At 44.3% G+C, this 19605-nt stretch overlaps 1 protein-coding gene across 2 annotated transcripts in view; it reads left to right on the forward strand.

Moving 5' to 3' along the window:
• FOXK1 (forkhead box K1) overlaps nt 1-19605 on the forward strand; it is a 56331-nt gene that overhangs the window by 24559 nt on the left and 12167 nt on the right. The window contains exons 2-7 of one of the 2 annotated variants that reach the window (XM_041401643.1): nt 1676-1873; nt 12182-12338; nt 13601-13747; nt 15473-15666; nt 16782-16948; nt 17632-17913. In XM_041401643.1, the coding sequence (XP_041257577.1) occupies nt 1676-1873; nt 12182-12338; nt 13601-13747; nt 15473-15666; nt 16782-16948; nt 17632-17913 (1145 nt within the window). The remainder of the gene's footprint in view (nt 1-1675; nt 1874-12181; nt 12339-13600; nt 13748-15472; nt 15667-16781; nt 16949-17631; nt 17914-19605) is intronic. The other variant, XM_041401642.1, reaches the window with a different exon arrangement.

Here is a 19605-nt window from a genome sequence, read left to right on the forward strand (position 1 = left end):
ATTGCAAATATACGTACTTTGAGCTTTTTCTCTTCAAGCAAATCCATGTAGCAGTACAAAGCTTAAAATCCAGGGCAGTGGCTCAACATCCTTGTTTCAGGTTCACCTCAGGAGGTTGGTGCCTGCTGCTGGCAGACACTGCAAGGCATGGACACTGCTGTTTTGAACTGTGCCTTCATGTTGAGTCTGCAGGGAACCTTGTTTAGAAGGGTTAGGTAAACAGAATTAGGTTGCATTGCCAGCAATGATGTTCTTATTTAATGCATTAATGAGTGCAGGTGGCAGGACCTCTGAAGTGAATTAAATGCAATGCAAACTCCTGCTATACTAGCAGAGCCATTGCGAGCCACTGAATGCTGAGCCAGCTCATTTGAGAGATGAGGTGGGAGAAGGGAATGAGCTGCCCATGCCTGAATGATAATTTTGAGCATTACCTTACAGCACAATCTGCTTGTGCCAAAGAACCAAGAGCAAGCGAGTGTGTTTTAGAGCTGCATTTCTGTCAATAGCACCATTAAGATAAGGTGGTCACAAAAACAGATTGACTTGCTTATCACCTTGTTCTGTTACCTGGCAGGATTCAAAAATGCACTGGTTAAAAGAATTCTGCTCAGCCCACACCAGCACTTACAGTGCTAGAACAACACCACCCAAATCCCTTCCTTTCCTTCTATAGGCAAGATGCTGGAATCCAGCACAATTACTGTGCTCTGCTGGCCTTTCCCACGGTGAAACCTGGTTTTTATTTCCTGCTGCTTTAACCTTAGTATCAGTGAAATGATTCCTGGAAAGCTTGTATTGATTGCACATGATTGTATAATTAAAGTGCAATAAGAAGAATTGCAGAACACTCACTCTTACAGCTCTGTGCTCATTGTAGACACTGTAAATTAGAAAGCTTTCTGTTCAAATATGGAAAATGTCAGTGCTTATTTCCTTTTGAATTTCCAAGCATCTCCTGGAGGCTGCACTTGTGTGATTAATTTTTGTCCTAAATAACAATTGGAAAGAAATGTTAGAGAAGAAATGAGGCCGCACAGGCTTGCAGGGGCTCTGTTGTAAGCCTGCTAGCTGTAACCCTAAAGGGAGGCACTTCTAAATGAATATATTTTAATCTGAAACTTGCTAGATGATTCTTTAACATCATGTACACAAATATAAATGGATATCAATTATACAATATATAGAGGCAAGTCTTTAAATAGTACTCTCTGGTTTTACCTGGAGGCTGTTTGTTGCTCTGCCTGGACTTTATGGCTGTTTTGTTCCCTATTGCTTGTGGTTTGATACTTTGTAGTGACTTTGATCTTGCTGAGATGTGTGCAGTGAGCTAATAAAAATAGATCCTAGCCCTTGATACATTGCAGGAACCCAAGAGTTTGTTGTTACAGGAGTGCCTTTTGCTTAGTCACTGACTGAATACATGGCCTTGAGGAAAGCACTGAACTTACCCAAATCTTCAGCTTGCATCTCATCTCTAAATGACCCATGATTCACTATGAAGTATTTACAGAGCTTTATGAATGATCAGTAACTGTGCCCAAGACACTAGGCAGAAAGATCAGTGGAATGTTGGACTTTGAGTTAATTACTGACACATCAACTGCATACAAAACCTCTTAAATACATTCAGTATCATGTGTGAAACTGACTTTTCCCTTTCCTTCTCTTTCAGGTGTACTTTCCGATTCCCTAGCACGGTTATAAAAATCCAGTTCACATCTTTATACCATAAAGAGGAAGTAAAAGAGGAAGCCTCAACACATCCCCTTCGGCCACTTTACCCTCAAATATCACCTCTGAAGATCCACATCCCGGAGCCGGATCTCCGGAGCGTGGTCAGTCCCCTCCCATCCCCCACAGGCACTATCAGGTAAGATGTTAATTCTCAAAAATGTGTTCTCTGCCATCAGTCTGTCAGCCCTGTTTTGTTTGGTATCCTTGGTGCAAGAAATGCCCCATTAAAAATAACTAATTAAATCTCTGATGTTCAGAATTATGGCAGACTGCTAAAAAATGTTATGGTGGCCAGCAGTAGGGCACAAGGGTTTTGTTTAAGAGCTCAGAGGGTTCAAGGGTAAATGTGAGTGTTGGTTTCACACTATAGAGTTACATATAGAGTCTATCTTTGGCAATGGAATCAGAAATATTTACTGAGAGCTACCTATATGCAGGGAGAAAAGAAAGCAGGCATATACTTTCTATCTTAAGACTGCCTGTTTTATTTTTATCTCAGCAATATTCTGTTGTTGCTGGGTGGTGCTGCTGTTATCTGAAGTTAGGGACAGGGGTGGCCATTGGCACGTGATTTCCTGGGAATGGAAGGAAATTGGGGTAGGATGCTGACCATGTACTGAGGGGCTGTAGCAATCTAAATGTACATCTGGGCGAGTATCCTGTTTTGTAAATGATATGATCTGTAGATGTGCAGTAGAAATAAAATGAACATCAAGTTACTGTATGGAATATTTTCTTTCTTCTTCAGCAAAGAGTTTCAGTGAAATCTTTTAAAGTTAAATCTGTTAACTTGCAGTATCATGCATTTTTTTAAAGTAGAGGAGACTCGTGGTATAGGATGATGCATTAGAATTCTAAAACGTGTGGGCATCAAAATAGCAAGAGTGTGCCTGGTAATAGTAGTAGCCTTTGGGTTGTTTTCTTGTCTGTACATTTGTAAAAAGGTATAAGATGCAAATCTCTTCTGACAGCACTAATTCAGTGAGTAGTATTCAAATCTGCATGGCTGAGACTGAGACTTCAGAGTCACAGTGAAGCTGGTTTGGGTTTGCATGATCCACAGCCTTGTTTGGGTTTTTCCGACCGCCTTACAGAGCTGCACAGATGTGCAGTGCAGATATTCTAGAAAGAGGGGGCTGGAGGTAGCTGTGGTTTTAGTCCTCTGTTCAGGCACTGCTTTTAGTTTATATTTAACCTTCTCTTTTTAGATGAAGCTTGTTGCTGGGAGGGGAGGGGGATGGTTCCTTTGCCAACATATGGTAGTTAGTTTCCATTCAGTCATCTTGTGCAAAGCAGCACAGTGTGGTTTGTGTTACTAACAGAGGCTGTATCTTTTGACTCTGGCATATGCCTGCAACTGATATTTGATTCCCTGGGAATGTTTCTTTTGCATAAGGAGAAAGTGGAAATAGTAGTGTTGAATTGTGCTCAGCCCCTAACGCAGTGTTTACTAAGGATGATTAATGATTGCATCCGTTTGTCTCGAGCAGAAGCTAATCCAGCCAAGTCTTCAGAAAACCTCAAAAGACATCTGAGGTTTCGCTTGCTGAAGCCCTTTCATTTCCGAGTTCCTCTTACAGAGGAGGGCCTGACACGTTTGTAAACATCCCTGCTCAGCCCCTTCAGCCTTCCCCTCTCCCCCAGCAGGGTCTTGCAGCTCTCCCCTGTGGGCCAGGCTTGGGAAGTGATATGGGTGTTTCTGCTTGAGAAGGGAATGCTCCTTTGGGAGCATGTAGCTATGCATTCTGGCCATCTGACTCCAGGGCAGCTCTCTGCTCTCTTGGTGGCTTCACAGAGCTGGGTGAGGCTGGCACAGGGTCCTCTCCTCCTTCCCAGAGGCAGAGCTGGGAGGGCTGCTGGGGCTCAGCATGAAACTCGGACCCCTGTCCCACTGCTGGCTTTGCGAGGTGGTTGCTGGCTTCTCCTCCTCCTCCTTCCTCTCCCCCTTCTAGTATTTACTTTCCTAATTTGGTGCGTTTGCCTTGCTCCTCCCTGATTGGCCCATGGAAAATTATTGCAGTTTGGAAATCCTGGGCAGGGTGAAATTTCCTTTTTGGAAAGTGGCTCCTGGCCCCCTTTTCCTGCCTCCGCCCTGGTGTAGGGCAGGGGCTGGACCTGCACTCCCCCCACCAGATCCAGCCCTGCCCTGCTGACCCCCAACCCTGCTCTGCCTCCCTGTTTACACTGCAGCTTGCTTCCCTGCAGGTTCTCCCTTGCAAGCTTCTGGGTTTTTTCCAGCCTATTTATTTTCCCTCTGCAAAGTGCAGTGCCTAGAGAGGGAATGAGCTTTAGTTAAACAAAACCAAACCTGCCACCCTCAGCAGCTTTGCAAAGCAAGATTCCTGCTTATTCCTGGGGAGAAATGTGCTCACTGTTTTCTCAGCTAGGTGTTTTGTCTCCAGGAGGGGCTGTGTGTGGATGTGTTTTGAATGCTGTTGTAAGGGAAAATGTTGGTTGGCAGCATGCTGTGAGGGCTGCAAACAGGCATGGATTATTTCTTCCTGATTTGAGTTCAAAACTCCTTTTCAAAAAAATCAGACTTGCATTTTTCTTTCCTTTTCCAGAAAGGAAAAAGGGCACTGTGGTTGTAAGAACTCAGTAGAAGCAGCCTGCCATTTTACACAACATATGAAAGGGCAGAGTAGCACTAAATTGCTCCTCAGTAGGTTCAAGGCATTGAAAAGCCCTGTGAAGATCATGTGGGGTTTGCTTGAATTCAGCTCTACTTTTTGGAGATAAAACTGAGTCACAGTTTCAGGAGTTAAGGAACTGTCTGTCAGTGCATGGCTTTAAGCTTCTGCACCTTGGATTTGGAGGCTCTTCTTTGAATGACAGTGGCTCCACAAAGTTTCTCACCTATGCTGCAAACACAACTTTGCCTGATTTTGCAATAAATGCACAGTAACTGCATGCATGTGACTCTGTGTTGTAACCCAGTCCACGGAGTGCCTTGTGCTTGGATTATTATCACATCTACAGAGACAAGGTATGATGCAGGACTCTATTCCTGGTCTCAGAGTCTTACTGAGTTGGAGTTTACAGTGTTTAGTTTCCTTTTTACTATGGTCCAGTCATTGTTAATGGCAGTAGCAGTAACTTAACTCAGTTTACCAAACAGCATCTTCTCTGCAGGCTTGCCCCTCAGAGCTGGGTTAGTTTTAATATTTATGAAAATTAAATTGTTTCTTTGTGTTTATTTCCCTATTCTAGACAGCAATTATGTTCTCAGTGAGATACATATATAGAGAGATACACACACACACTACAATACAGAAATACTAAATGTCCTACTATGGAGGTCAGTAGTATTATTCATATTTTACAGCTGCTACCTCTGGCTTATCTCTGCACTAGAATAACTTGGGGCTTGAACGTTTTGTCTTGTACTTGTTTGGGTTTTTTCACAGAAAGGACATGGATTCTTAACTCACAAACAGTCTTTATCAGTAAAAAAATTTCTTTGACATGTAGGAGTGAGTCCTTAGGATCCTGTGAGAACCTCTGCTTGAAAAGTGTCTGGTGAGGTTCAGTGTTAACAGCTAGACTGGTACATATTTGTGTGTTAATCCAATTTTGTATTTTAACTGTTAGCTCTTAATGTGCCTGCCCATGTTTGGCTGTTACTAAAAGGGTTGATAACTAGTTTGCAATGCATTTATTGGCATGAGTAATAAAATATCAACTTCTTTTGTTCTCTAAGCTTGATTAGTAAACTAGAAGGTGTGAGCTGAATTGCTTGGTTTCATATGGTCCTTTTTTCACTGAGAGGAATGAGTTCAGTAACACATTGCATGCTCTGATAGTGGATTACTCAGAGGTAACTGCAATTATCTTGACTTAGCCACCAACTTGTTTTGTGGCCTTTAACAGGTCATTTAAATTCATTGTCTGATTTTTATGCATGCATAGTGTAATTACTACTTCACAAGCGTGTGTAGTAGATAAATTATGTATTGAGCTCTTATTCCATAAAGCATGACATGAGTGTGTGTGAGCCATGTTCCAGCAGACCTGCGAATGCTGGCTCTGCTTTGATCCAGACTTGGCTGGGGAAAAGGAGGGGGGCTTTTTATAGGCTCTAGGACAGCCATGCACTGCTGTTTCACAACCCTTGGGATTTACTCTGCAATTGCACGTTTACTCTGAAGGTGTGTAGAGGAAGCTGAATGAAGCCTGGTTTCAGTGGATGCATTCACTCACTGGAGCAGGATGCATAAATATTCCCTGTTCCATTCCATTGAGGCTTTGCCTCTTCCCAGAGCACTGTGAGCCATTGAACTGAAACGCTGCTGAAGAGCTCCAAGGCAGGTTTTTTGCAAGCTCTTTTGCATCATCTCAGTTATACATTACTTCCTGCACTCAGGCAGAATGCACAGCTCAGGCAACTCCCACAGTTGGACAGAGAGGTGATTATTTTTAATCACCCGAGTCTCCAAACCACAAGCCAAGGAGGATGATGCATATACATCACATAAGAGAAGCAACAGTCTATGCTGGGCTGGGGAGCTCCTACGCATGTTTATTGCAGATAATGGACCGTGTGCTAGAGGACATGTGCCAAGCCATGTGCTGGAGGAAGGGTTGCAGATGTCACCAGCTACAGAAGCACTTCCCCTTCCCCAATGAGTATAAAATGCTCACTGAATCCACAGTTGGAGTGAAGTCACTTCCTTTCCAGGGGAACCACTGGAGCACTGACGAGTAATAACAATTTCACCTTTCGTGGATAGTTCACTTTCTCTCACTTGTGGCTTGTTTAACAGCTTTGGTTTTCTTCAGCGTTAAGCAGGCTCTCAGATTTCTCCTTTCACATCAAAATCCAGCTTGGTCTGGCAGTCTCACCACTTGTGATTGCTTCTGAAACCTGTCTGAAACACACAACGTGCAAGGACTTGCCTTTCTTTGAGTTACAATTTTGGGGCTAGGCTGGGGAAGGTGAGAGCAGTGGAGGATTCTCAGCCATTCTTGCTGATTGGTGTATCGTGGAAAGGCTTGTTTCGCAAGTCCAAGGGCTGTACTTTGACCTGATTCTTGCTTATTGCACATAAAAAGCGTCCCTGTATCTTCATGCCCCTTTTTGCAGGCTAATGAAGTAGATCCAGACTATTGCAGTAGTCAGAGGTTTGTGCTATTTCTCTAACCATAGTCCTTGTGCCCAGGGCAACACACTTCCAGCTTGCATTCGAGGAACAGACTGGAGAGGATTATAAGAAATGGTGATTTTTTTCTCTGTACCCAACAGGGGCTTAAAAAATGCCCAGTTAGACTGGAATCTGTATATTGGCAGCATTGCCAAGGCTGTAACTCTTCTCCCTGCTGTGTCTCTGTACCTGCTTCACAAATGTGCACATGGGAATTTTTCAAAGGCACTACCATGTGCATACCATATCCTAAACCAGCAATGGTTTTGTTCTTCTTTAGCAGTGCAGATTCCAGATCAGGTGAACAATTCTTTAGGGATCCCAGGTGATCTTTCCTCTTTGTCATAGAGAGGATAGGTGCTTTTTTAATATAGCTGGCTTGAATTTAACCTCCATAGCTTGATCCCTCAATTGAGTAACAGGGCAACTTTCCTTCATTCTACTACTGCCTCTCCTAATGGGGAAGCTGGCACTGGAATTTGGGAGTGTTTTGGTTTCCAGATTGTTCACAGACGTGTAATATGACCATAAATAAATAATGTAAGTACTTGTTGCTTCATTTTTATTTTTATTACCGCCTAGTCCATAAAACGTGCCTGGTATTGAGAGACTGTGGAAATTTTATGTGAGAATCTCAATGTGCCCAGGAAACAGATCCCTCTAGCAGTGTTCTGCCTCAGACATGGGTGTCTTGGGGATTGGATCACATAGAAAACAGAGTAATGCTGACTTAGGTGTAGATTGCCTCCATTTTCTTGGACAGGAGACTGCCTTGGACCAGGGTCTTCTGACTGTCTTCTAAAACCCCTGGTGGTTTCCCTGTCCTTCCCTTTCCCCAAGAGCTTGTGTACTGGCCTTCTCCATTCACACAGACTTTCTGTCAGCCCCGTCTAGCAGCATGTCATCCCACAGTGTAGCCACAGAAGTAGAAGCACTTTCCTTTGTTTTGGACGTGCTGCTTGGTTTCATTTTGTGCTCACCGTCTCTTCTGGTGCAAGAGGCCAGGAGCTAAACATTTCCTGTTGGCTTTGTTTTTATAGCTCTGTCACTTTGCACCTCAGCTTCTGTCTCTAACAATTTTTTCTTGTATGAAATCCATTCCATATCTCCAATCATCCTACCTATCCCTGTCAGTACCTTCTCTGGATCTGCTCTATCCTTTTTCCTTTCTTTTTTTTTTTTAATGAGAGTAGACAAGCAACACACAGTGTCCTGGTGTGAATGCACCATGCACACAGTGGTACGTCCCTTTTTTGCAGGCTGATTCTTTGCTTAAACAAACTGATTGTGGACATTCCAATAGCAATGCAGCACGTTGTACACACTCTCCAGCAGCTTAGAGTTAATTGCTGCTAGCAAGTGCTGTGAACTTGCAGGCTGGGTTCCTCTTGGCAGGAGTTGAAAGTGAATTGTGGTGTTACAAAGAACGTTCAAGCCCCGTGTTTAAAAGGCATCCTGCCACTTACATGGGTGAGTGTATTGCAGACACTGCCTTCAGCCCTCATCTTTCTGGCCTTCCTGCCAGAGAAGGGTTAAGTCTGAAATGGAAAACATGCTGCAGAGGACTGGTGTGATTCAGCACGTGGTTGTAGTCTGATTCTAAAGCTGAGTTCTCAGCATGGTATTTAGAGAACTGTGGCTCATTGGCTGCCTGCAGTCACTGTTTCAAGCTGAGATGTTGCATCCTCAATGGATATCAAAGATCTCTGGTACTTGGGGCATTAGCCATGGAACCATAGGATTAATACTGTGGGTACCTGCAGCTGGGTTGCTTCCATGCTCTGTGTGCCTTTCAGTGGTGTAAAACACTTGGTTCCTCTCCTAAATGTTCTCTTCAATATCAAGCAAGTTTAACCCAAATTAGCTTGGATTGCTTGTAAGCTGAGTTTGCCAGCGTGGACAGTGAGCATGGATCACAGCAGTATGGTGGGATGTCAGAGCAGGGTGAAATTGCAGACCTAGCTATGCTTTTCTCAGTGAAAGGTTATAGTATCAACATGGATCAAGTTATGGCCAAGTATTGATGCTTTTTTAATATCCAACAAATCATTATTAGTGTCCTTGCAGTTGGTTTTTGTTTTATAGCACAAACAGGTGTTTATAGGGAAAACTCTTTGTTTCATAATATTTTTAAAGGGGGTGTGAGTGCATGCAAGCATCCCCGGCCAGCCCCTGGCTTTGGGTGGTGAGGAGAATTCCAGGAACTCCAGGAAACTGATGTCACTGCATTGTGTTTGCTTGTTTTCTTTTGACTGCACTAATGTTTAATTTTAACTTAACCCTCAGAGGGGTATTTTTAGTAAAACTGTTTCTTCACTCCTTCTGTCCCATGTTGGGAGGGGAACAGATTGTGTCTCCTTGTTTTTTTCCAGTAGTCAGCTCTTTCTGCCTCCCCTCTGAAGAGCTGTGATGATTGACTGAGAGCTCGGGCACTCAGCAGCATGTGTTACCTTGTCTGTGCTTGGAGTGCCTGAACGCTGGTGTTTGTTCTGTCCCCACATCTCTTGATTTGATCATTGATCCAGGCTGAAAGGAAGCAGATCTACCTGGACAAAAGGGCTTCATTCTGATAAAAGATTAGTATCTCTTCCAAATCTTTGGTATCACTGCGGCTCTCGCAGGGGGCAGCTGCTTCTTTAGGGGATGATCATGATCCTGTTCTTCAGTGAATACCTGCTGAGAGAGCCTGGCTTTTCTACAAGTTACTAACACTTTAGTTTGGAGGGGCTTTGTCAACACTCCAGAGAATCACAGCCCTGCAAGGAATGGGTTTCTCCCTTTGGTTTTTTCTTTGTTTGTTTTTTTTAAGCAAGAGATCATACTTAAAATTCAGACGCTAGAGCTGGAGAGGCAAAAACTGAGCTGCTTGCTCTGCTGATCTTGAATAAAGGAATACATTCTTTTATCTATTTTTATTTATGCATTTATTAAAAAGGAAAAGAAAAAGCAAGAAATATGGCTCTGCCAAGCATGGATTTATTGGCGAACTTTTCTCACTTCCATATCTTTGTCCTGCATTTTGGCTGCTGTCTCTGTGGTTTGCTGTTTGTGTATTTCTGCAGACAAATAACAAAATCAGAAAACTGTTTCATCCTATTCCACTTCTAGCCCATGTGTTACAATAATTGCTCGGGTGCCAAACACAAAAAGAATCACTGTGTTTTTAGTTTGTCATTGTTTCATGTATGAAAATGGCTTTCAGTTGTAATTATCTGCACATTATAAGAAGTGTGTATGTGAAGAAGCTATGGAAAAATGACAGCAGAATAATTAAATTCACACCAGCTCCTCATGCGAATACTAAGACATCAAGAGTGTCTTCTGTGGTTTAGTATTACCCACTTCCAAAGCTTGGAGTGGGAAATTTTCGTTCATTTTCCTACACAAATAGGTCTCTGCTCTTTGAAAGGCTGGCCAAGAAATGCCTTTATCTCTGGCAAAGGGAGATCTATAAGTATGGGCTCATCAACATTTTATACCTTGCACTACCTGAAAGCTTTACCTTCTGCTGTGCTTCTGAGCAACATCACCCATGAATGCCCGTGGGCATTGCAAGGGTTACCAGGTGCTGTTCAAGGCTGGTATATGTGACAGGAGTGAGCTTGGGTTCCCTGTTGCAAGGGTTTGTTGTTGCTGGATATTTCTGCTGCCTTTTTTCTGCCCCCAGCTCCCCCATTCTGTAATTCACTTTTAAAAGAAACCAGTCTGGGTTGTGCTGAGCTCAGCACTGCAGCCATTTGCAGAGACACCACAAGGAGTAGCAGCACTTCTCAGTTTACAGGCTGGACTATGGTAGGAAATGGTCATTTCTTACACTGAAAAATTGCTTCTGCACCCAAGGTGTTGCCCACTGAGCAAACAAGGGCTGTCTCACTGCTTCCTCTCCATCCCTCTGTGTATGTGGGGGAAGCTATCCAGCCTTTTGAGGAAGGGACCAGGTTCAGGGTTTTTTCATACAGCATTTGGTGCAGTGCTGTGATGAGTATCAGCATTTGTTTGTGTCAGTTATTGGGCATTTCACCAGTAAGAGGATTGTTTATGCCAGTTTTACTGAATTGTAGTTCCAGCTGTGAGCTTCAATTTGCATCCTTTCATACAATTTGAACTGCTTGTTTTGCTATGTAAATCTTCTGTGTATTGGTTTGCTTTCTTGTTTACTGTTTCTCTGCTCCTAGAAGACATTTGTAATCCTGGGATTTGGCTGTGCATCCTGCTGTTCTAGCACTGAATCCCTCAATTCTGGACAGCACAGGACAGGGAGAGACAGAAAAAGGGAACTTCAGCTTCCCAGACTCATCCCTCTCCTCCCATCCTTCCAGGCCAGGTTGGATGGGGCTTGGGGAGCACCTGGTCCAGTGGAAGGTGTGCCTGCCCATGGCAGGGGGTTGGAACAAGGTGATCTTTAAGGTCTCTTCCAATCCAAACCATTCTTTGATTCTGCCAACCCTAAAAATCAAGGACGTGTGATCCCTAGACAAGCCTTTCTAATTAGTTCTCATCTTGTAGCACTCATTTCTGTGTGCCTGAGTGATGTTGCAAATTATAGCCCCCTTTTATGTGTTTGTAGCATTTTATCACCTCCCATAGCCTGTGGTGCTCAGTCACCGTTCCTGTAATGCCATCTTGTGGTGGCCCTGCCACTCTGAATGTGCCTTTTCCAGCCAGAACTGATGCTGGGCTACCTCTGTGTGTAGGCAGTGAGTGCAGCTCTCCTTTGCTGGCCGCATGAGTGTGGGGTGAATCGAGGAAATGCCTGTCTGCAGCTGTTTGGTGTCAGGGAATGGCCTTGTGGAGCTCAGATGTAGTGTTAGGAACCTTCATGGCAGATCCCTGCTCTGAGTGCTTTAGCTCTGATGCTGTAGAGCTCTCTGTTAGAAGGATTGATTAACTGTGATCTGTGTTACAAGGAGATGGTTGTGTTGTTCTTTAACAAGTCATAATAACAAACTATCCATTACTTAAATGTCCATCCCTCATACACTGTATGTTGTTTGAAGTTTGAAGTGCTTCTCTAAACACAAAGGAGTTGTTTAATACTTTGAAACGCTGCTCTGTTGTGATTGCAGGAAGTGTATATGGCAGGGAGTGTCAGGATTTTGTAGAAATTCCAATTTTGTCTCTGGTGGATTTTTTTTCTCAATCTTTCTGGGCTTTGGGTAAGCCACAGGGGCAGAAGCAAGGCCATTGCATCTGCTTCTCCATGACCAGAGAGCTTTACTGTACCTTCGAGAGTAAGAACTGCTTGCCTTGGTAATAAATGAAATAACAACTGTATTTATTTTTGGTTTTTTTTGCCTCTCCAGTGTTCCCAACTCTTGCCCAGCCAGTCCACGTGGTGCTGGATCCTCAGGATATCGTTTTGTTCACAACATTACCTCGGATCTGCAGCTGGCAGCAGAGTATGCGGCAAAGGCAGCATCAGAGCAGCAGGCAGATGCATCTGGCGGGGACAGCCCGAAGGTTCACACAAACATTACTTACCCAGCAGTGCTCCTTGGGAGGATTAGTAAAGCCTGGGGCTTTATTGCTGGTCCTGGTTAGAGTTAAAAGGGGTTTAAGGCCACCCTGGCCATAAGGGTGCTGTGTACAGTGTCCTGCAGGGGGTGGAGGTCATTCCTTCAAACTGTGCTTGGCTTAGTGGTAGTCTCTGCTTGCTTAGCTGCCCACAGTGTATTCAAATCACTCACTAAAGCGTTTAAGCAAGAATAATATTTTTGTTTATTTGATAAATCAAGATCCTATAAAAAACAGGCACATAAGATGCAGCATCTCATTTTCTTCCTTTAATTAATGGTGTTTTGCAAAACACAGTTGGAGAAAGCAGAAGCAGGGGAAGAAACCAGATCCTTGTCATGAGAAGTCTGTAGTCAGACTTTAAAACAAACATGAAGGCCTGTCAAGTAGGCGTTAAACGAGGAGAGTGGCAAGTGGAATTTAGATTAAAAAATAACTGAATTAGAATGATAAAATGTAATTTTGGTGAGCTGATCTTCAGATCAAAGTTAAAAGTTCCATATCCAAAACCACCTGATTTGGGATTGGGTGGAGGAGCACACTGCTAGATGGCTTTTTTTGGTAGACTTAATTCCCCCCTGAGACAAGGAGGGTTGTTCTTGATGGAGTAATGGGAAGAGTTGGAAATACGAGATCTAGCAAACAAATTAAAGTTCCTAGAATGAAACAAATCCTGCTGGAGAAGGGAAGGGACGGGATCAGGTTTCATGTTGGGCTTGTTGCTGGGAGGAGGGCTGATAACATACAGCCTCAAACCTTTCTAGCAGAGTGGAGCTGTAGCTGGGCAGAACTGGAGGCTTTAATTCATGAATACAGAAAGCAGTTAATGTACCTATACTCTATTTCTTGATTACAATTGCCTGTCTTGATCCCTTTCCTTGTGCTGGTGCAAGCATGTGCGGGAATTCAGTGGGGAATGGAATCAGATTGAAGTTGGGATTTATGTGTGTTTGTGGGGAGATGGAAGGAGCTACTTTCATCTGACTCAGCCCTGTAGCTCTGTTTGAAATGCTTGTGCTAAATTGGGTGGTGGCAGCATAAAACAGCAATGGGAGAGCTGATGCTCTCTTAGCTGCCCTGCTGCTCTCTTGGCATCAGTAAAAATTACAGCCCAATGTGCTTTTTAAGTTTGGGTTGTGGTACACTGCAGCGTAGGAATTCTTTGTTAGTGACTAAAATTTTTGTTTGTTTTTTTTTTTCTTGCTTAGGATGAATCCAAGCCACCCTATTCTTATGCTCAGCTAATTGTGCAGGCTATATCTTCAGCACAGGACAGGCAATTAACACTAAGTGGGATCTATGCCCACATTACCAAGCATTATCCATATTACAGGACTGCTGACAAAGGCTGGCAGGTGAGTTCTTGACACTGACAAGCTTTTAAACTACTTTGACATGGCTTATCTACTTTGAAATGCATTTATTAAAGATTTGGGGCACTGGGAATAGAGCTGCTTTGACTGTTCCCAGAGTGAATTTGTTTAACACAAGCTGACTAGTTCATTTGTGGGTGATTAGTTTTGTTGGGGTTTTTTTTTGAATACTTTGTAGAGCAATGTAGTGTGTTACTGTTGGGCTCTCTAGTTCCTCTTTTAATGCTGTACTCATGTGTTTTTCATTTTGTATTTTATTTCCCTACATCCTTGCTATCAGTCACTCCTCTGCCCAGATACTTGCTTAATCCTTCACCTCATCTTTGGCATGATTTCTCCAAGCAGAGGAAATCCAGCCTAAAACTGAGGCTCCAGTTTTTAATCATAGCACCTTAAATCATTACAGATGTTTTGTTTTCCCAGTGTATCAACTGCATTGCCTAAGTCACACTTTGCAAGTTCTGAATTTGAGTGGGAAACTGGGAGTCCATGCACTCATTGTGGTACTCAAGGAAACCTGACCAGCTTCAGAGGAGAGTTTGGTTGTAGTTAACACATGCTAAATCAAACTTCAATGCTCACTTGAGGGCTGCTTCCAAAGTTTCAAGAACCTCAACTCCACCTGCTTTCAGACTTTTTCTTGGCATCACACCTCTGCCATGGGTGTTGGCATTTGAATGTAATAGACTAATACAGCTGCAAAGGCTCTTGCAGCTGCTGATTTCACTGTGTGCAACTGGCAGGAGCAGTACTGCTTGGTGCACTTTGAGTGCAGTTGGAATATATACATTTCTGCCTCCCTGGCTTTTCCCTGCAGTTCTAATTAATTGTGGAATTCACTTCCTGCCCTAACCTGCTCAGCAGAGTTGTGCTTTGTGAACCAGTTGCTGCGTCCTGCTTCAGAGAGCTGCATTTCAGGAGGGAGTGAAGTTGCCTGTTTCCCTCCCCTCCAGTGGCATTGTAAGGCTTCACCAGTGCACAGATTGTCTAAACCTGCTAGAAAAGCTTTTATTTTGTTTTGAAAGTGGAAGAGGGATTAGTTTGTGCACATGGAGGCTTGCTGAGCTCTTCCCCAGCCCACAAGGCAGCTGTACACCCTGTAAGAGGTGGGCTGTTACAATGGAAGGGATAAACAATCTTGTCATCATCCAGAGAGCTGCAGAGTGCCACAGAGCTCATGGATTCCTCCCAGAGCTGGCTGAGGGCATGTTGGCTGCCTTGCATTGTGATCACTGTGAGATGCAGTGTCCTCTAGGGCATGTTTGGGCACCCTGGTAATCGTTTGGCAGGTGAGCAGTTAGCACAGGCTCAGGCAACTTTTCCCACTTGCCAAGAATAAAGCCTGTCTTTTGAGAGAGTTCTGATGTGGTTTACAGTGATTTCCCCCTGCCTCAGCAAAAGCTCTGCTTTCATGGCTTTCCACAGAGAAGTCACTGCTCTGGCTCCAGATGTATTTGAGTAATGGTTGGTACCAAGCAAACTCATCTTTCAGCTTGGTCAGGAGAAATTCTGACACTTTCCCCCAGGTTTTCTCCTGCTGTTCTCCTGTGACTTTGGAGCTGTGTGAGTTGAGTGACTTGTTTCTACCTTCAACACTGATTCTGGCGGCGTGGATTTATTTTTCCAAGCTGTGTGGTGCAGCCCATTTGTCTTTGTTACATACTTCTTGGTGGCAAAATAATCACCTCATTCCTCTGCTTCCTGCAGAATTCCATTCGGCACAACCTCTCCTTGAACCGTTACTTTATTAAAGTCCCACGCTCCCAAGAGGAGCCTGGAAAGGGCTCATTTTGGAGGATTGACCCTGCCTCTGAAGCCAAACTTGTAGAACAAGCGTTTAGAAAAAGAAGGCAAAGAGGAGTGTCCTGCTTCCGAACACCTTTTGGGCCTCTCTCCTCCAGGTAACTTCAATTTCCTCTCATCTCTCTGCCAAATTCATTACAAAGAAAACAAACTAAAACTTCTCCTGAAGTACAGTGAGTATGCTTTGCTTCTGTTTATGGTTTGCAAGGTGATATAGTTAGTCCTGAGGCATAATCTGAAAATTGTTCTGAATTCTTAAGTGTTTAACAAAAAAAAATCCAGAAGCAAACTACAGAAATGCATCAAATAACGTATCTGCTTTGGCATCATTTCAGAGAAATTCAAAGCAGTTATCACTGGAGTGAGTGTTTTCAGATGCCAATCTCTGATTTCAGGAAAGCTGTGTTTAGATGTGGATTAGATCATAGTGGGAATAACTTCTGTGGTATTTAAAACACTCTCCTACAGGGAGATCAGGTTGATGGTGGTTGTCAGCAGTGGAGCAGTGGGAGTCTGTGTGGCTGCTCCAGTCAGCTCCACGGCCTTGTGCAATGACAGCTTCTTTGAGCCCTGTAGCTGTGAGGAGAAGACTTGGAATTCAGCACTAGCTGGAGCAGTTGCATGGAACATTCCTCCCACACCTCCTATTTTCTCTGTTAAAATGTGGGGGAAACAGGAGGAGAATTTTTCGGCTTTTTATTCTGGTTTGTCATTAAAGAGATGTACAATTCCTCACGTGTTTGGGACCAGAGGTGGGAACCAAGTGGTTGGGGAGGGAGGCAACAGGGAGAAGGAGAAGCAACTGCTCTGCAAGCATATGCAGGACCAGACACTTCCCTCTGCTTGCATCTTTCTTCTTCTCCCTGTCACTCTCAAACTCTGACGTAGGTTCTTTGAGAATGACTTGAAGTTATAAAACTGACCTGAGTATGCAGCATTTAGAGATTCTCTGTCAGTAGTGGTCTAACAATGAAATGCTAACCCTGCTCTGAAGGGTCCAGTTTCCTTCAGCAAGGAATAACACAACAATATTTGGAGCTGCAGTGTTTGTGGGGTCCCTGTGTACCTTTCAGCTCTTCCCAGCAGGACTGCAGTGGGTGGTGTGGTCTGTCCTTCCTAGAGAATCCTCTACTGGACAGAACTCTGGGTCTCTGCTGCTGTCTTGTGGACAAAATGCATCTGCACTTGCCAACGCTATGTTTTGGTGTTTCAGGAGTGCTCCTGCCTCCCCTACTCACCCTGGCCTGCTGTCCCCTCACTCTAGTGGCCTACAGACTCCAGAGTGCCTGTCTCGGGAGGGCTCACCCATTCCACACGATCACGACTTTGGGTCAAAGTTAGCCTCAGTTCCAGAGTATCGGTATTCCCAGAGTGCACCTGGTGAGTAGCTCTTGTTCCAGAGGCTGGCAGTTCACTTGTCCCACATGCCATGCTGAGGACACCACAGGAAGGCTTCTGCAGTGGTTTTTTTGAAGCATCCAGGACTCTCTTTCTACTTTGTTTTTAGAGACTGATGGTGCAAGTAGAACTTCAAACTATTTTTCTCACTCCTCTTTGGATGAGGGGCAGAATGTTTAGAGACAGCTGATCTAACCTTGAGCTAGGTGGCTGTAAAGATCTGACAGCTAAGTAGCCATGGCAACACACAGCTCACTTGCTCTCATTTACCAGCCTCTGGATAAGATCAGCTTGGCTACACCAAGCTCTGGTGCTGTGGCCAGGACCTGGTAAATATCTGCTTGTCAGCTGTGCTGACCTGGGATGTAGGGTGAGGTTGGAAGGCAAAGCTCATTAAGGAAAGCTTGGTTTGGGGTATTTTCTTATGTTTATTATGGATTTTATTCACAGAAATGTGCTCAGATGACAAGTAGGGTTTTTGTACATTAGGAAGAAGAAGTTTGAGGGTGGTATTTTTGAAGGCTTGATTTTTTTTTTTTTTTTTGTTCATTTCTACCACCATTCCTGCTAATGCTGAAGCACTGAGTAGACTGGAAACACACAGATGAAATAAATGGGGGTCTTTTTGCCTCTCCTGTTAACATGTGCTTCTCTTTTCTGTTCAGGATCTCCAGTGAGTGCCCAGCCAGTGATTATGGCTGTTCCTCCCCGACCATCCACCCTGGTGGCCAAACCAGTGGCCTACATGCCAGCATCCATAGTGACTTCCCAGCAGCCTTCGTGCCACGCAATCCACGTCGTTCAACAAGCCCCCACTGTCACCATGGTCCGAGTGGTGACCTCCTCTGCAAACTCTGCAAATGGATACATCCTCACAAACCAGGGCACAGCAGGAGGAGCTCATGAAGCTGCAGGAGCAGTGTTGGACTTAGCTGCTGACCACCGAGGTAGCGTTCACCTCCTTTGCTGCTCCGCTAATAAGTTTCAAACATTTTCACTCACTGGGCACTAAGCCATTAAAAAAAATGTTTCTCCAGGTAAAACTTAAACCAAATGAGAGCTCACCCATTTTTTGTCTGCACCAGAGAGCAGGACAACTGTGTTCCCTTGTCTCCTGGGGAACAAAACTAACAGACTTCAGAGCCTGAGAAAATATGCAGGGCTTAAAATTTGCTTATTACCATAGAATCATAGAATGATCTGGATTGGAGGGTACTTTGAAGATCATCTCATTCCAATCCCCCTTCCATGGGCAGGGACACCTTTCACTATCCCAGGGTGCTCCCAGTCCTGTCCAGCCTGGCCTTGGACACTTCAGGGATGGAGCAGCCACAGCTGCTCTGGGCAGCCTGTGCCAGGGCCTCCCCACCCTCACAGGGAAGAAGTTCTTCCTAATATCTCATCTATACCTGATCTTTCAGTTTGAAACCATTCCCCTTTGTCCTATCTCTCCATGCTTTTGTAGTTATCCCCAATACCAGTATTATGCCTGTGGATTTGCTATGAAAGCATGTGCATTTTTCAGCCAAAAGAAAGAGCCTGGGAAAGGCTGCAACTCTGCTTCAGGATGGCTTTGTAAATAAATGACTGAGCCCTTCTTTTCTGCAGGCCTGGATTCCTAGAGCAAAGCATGTGCTTCTGGAAGTGCAGGCAGTGCCCCATTAAAGCAATCTTCAAAAACCAGTTAGAACAAAGGCCTTTTTCTGTCCCTAAGCTGGAAATTCCAGCCTTGGGGGATTTAGTGAGTTAAATATTCTCTTGCTGTGGTGTAGACAACACCTTGTCTGCTCCCCCTTTCAGAAGGTCTTAGTGCTACAATGTCAGTGTATGTTCTAGCAGCAGCAAGGCTGGTTTCTGTGTCTGCTTTTATGTGGGCAGTGGGACAATGGTCCCTCTCTCTAAGGGAAAGAAAAATGACAAAGAGCTTCCCTTCTTGTAGCAGCAGGACCCCTGGCATTTTTAGTGCAGCACTGGTTATCTTGCTTGAATTTCACTTACATTCTCTGGAAATTCCTGTCTGGATCCCATACATGTTCCTGAAGCACTAACAGTTGCAGCTGCCTGTCACCTGCTCCCTTCTTTCATTCACTGGTTCTTGCTGTTGCCTGTTCTTTCCCTACTTGTTCTCACACGTATCTTTTTCTAGTCTCTACTTTCCCTGTTTGCTGCATTTTCCTTCCTGAACTCCTTGCTTTCTTTGCCTTTTCTCTCCCCATTCCCATCAGCTTGCCTGCAGGTTTCATTTCAGTGCTTATGTCCCATCTAACTCCATTCTCGTTGTGTGCAAATGTTAAAATGGGAGAGGCTTTCTTTTCCTACAGGACTAATGAGATTGTGCTTCCTGCCCTCTCTCCTTTGAGACCCACAGAGCCCCTGGAAGAGTGGTTCCTCTGCTTTCCTGCATGCCTGGCGGGATGCTGTCCTGTATCTGTGGCATACCTGCTGAATTGACCCCTTATCCTGGGAAGTGAGAAAAGTGGTTTAGTGCTCTCAAGCAGTTACCTCTGTCCAGAAACTCTGCTCTCCTTCTTTATTTTTTTTTCCATCCTGTTTTTTTCCTGTTCTTCCACAGCAAAAGCTGGCAATTGTGGGAAGACCTCCTTGTAAATCAGCCTCAATGCAGGCCTGACAGCAAACTG

Source organism: Onychostruthus taczanowskii, unplaced genomic scaffold (assembly GCF_017590055.1).
Source record: "Onychostruthus taczanowskii isolate IOZ18803 unplaced genomic scaffold, ASM1759005v1 scaffold19, whole genome shotgun sequence".
Classification (NCBI taxonomy): Eukaryota; Metazoa; Chordata; class Aves; order Passeriformes; family Passeridae; genus Onychostruthus; species Onychostruthus taczanowskii.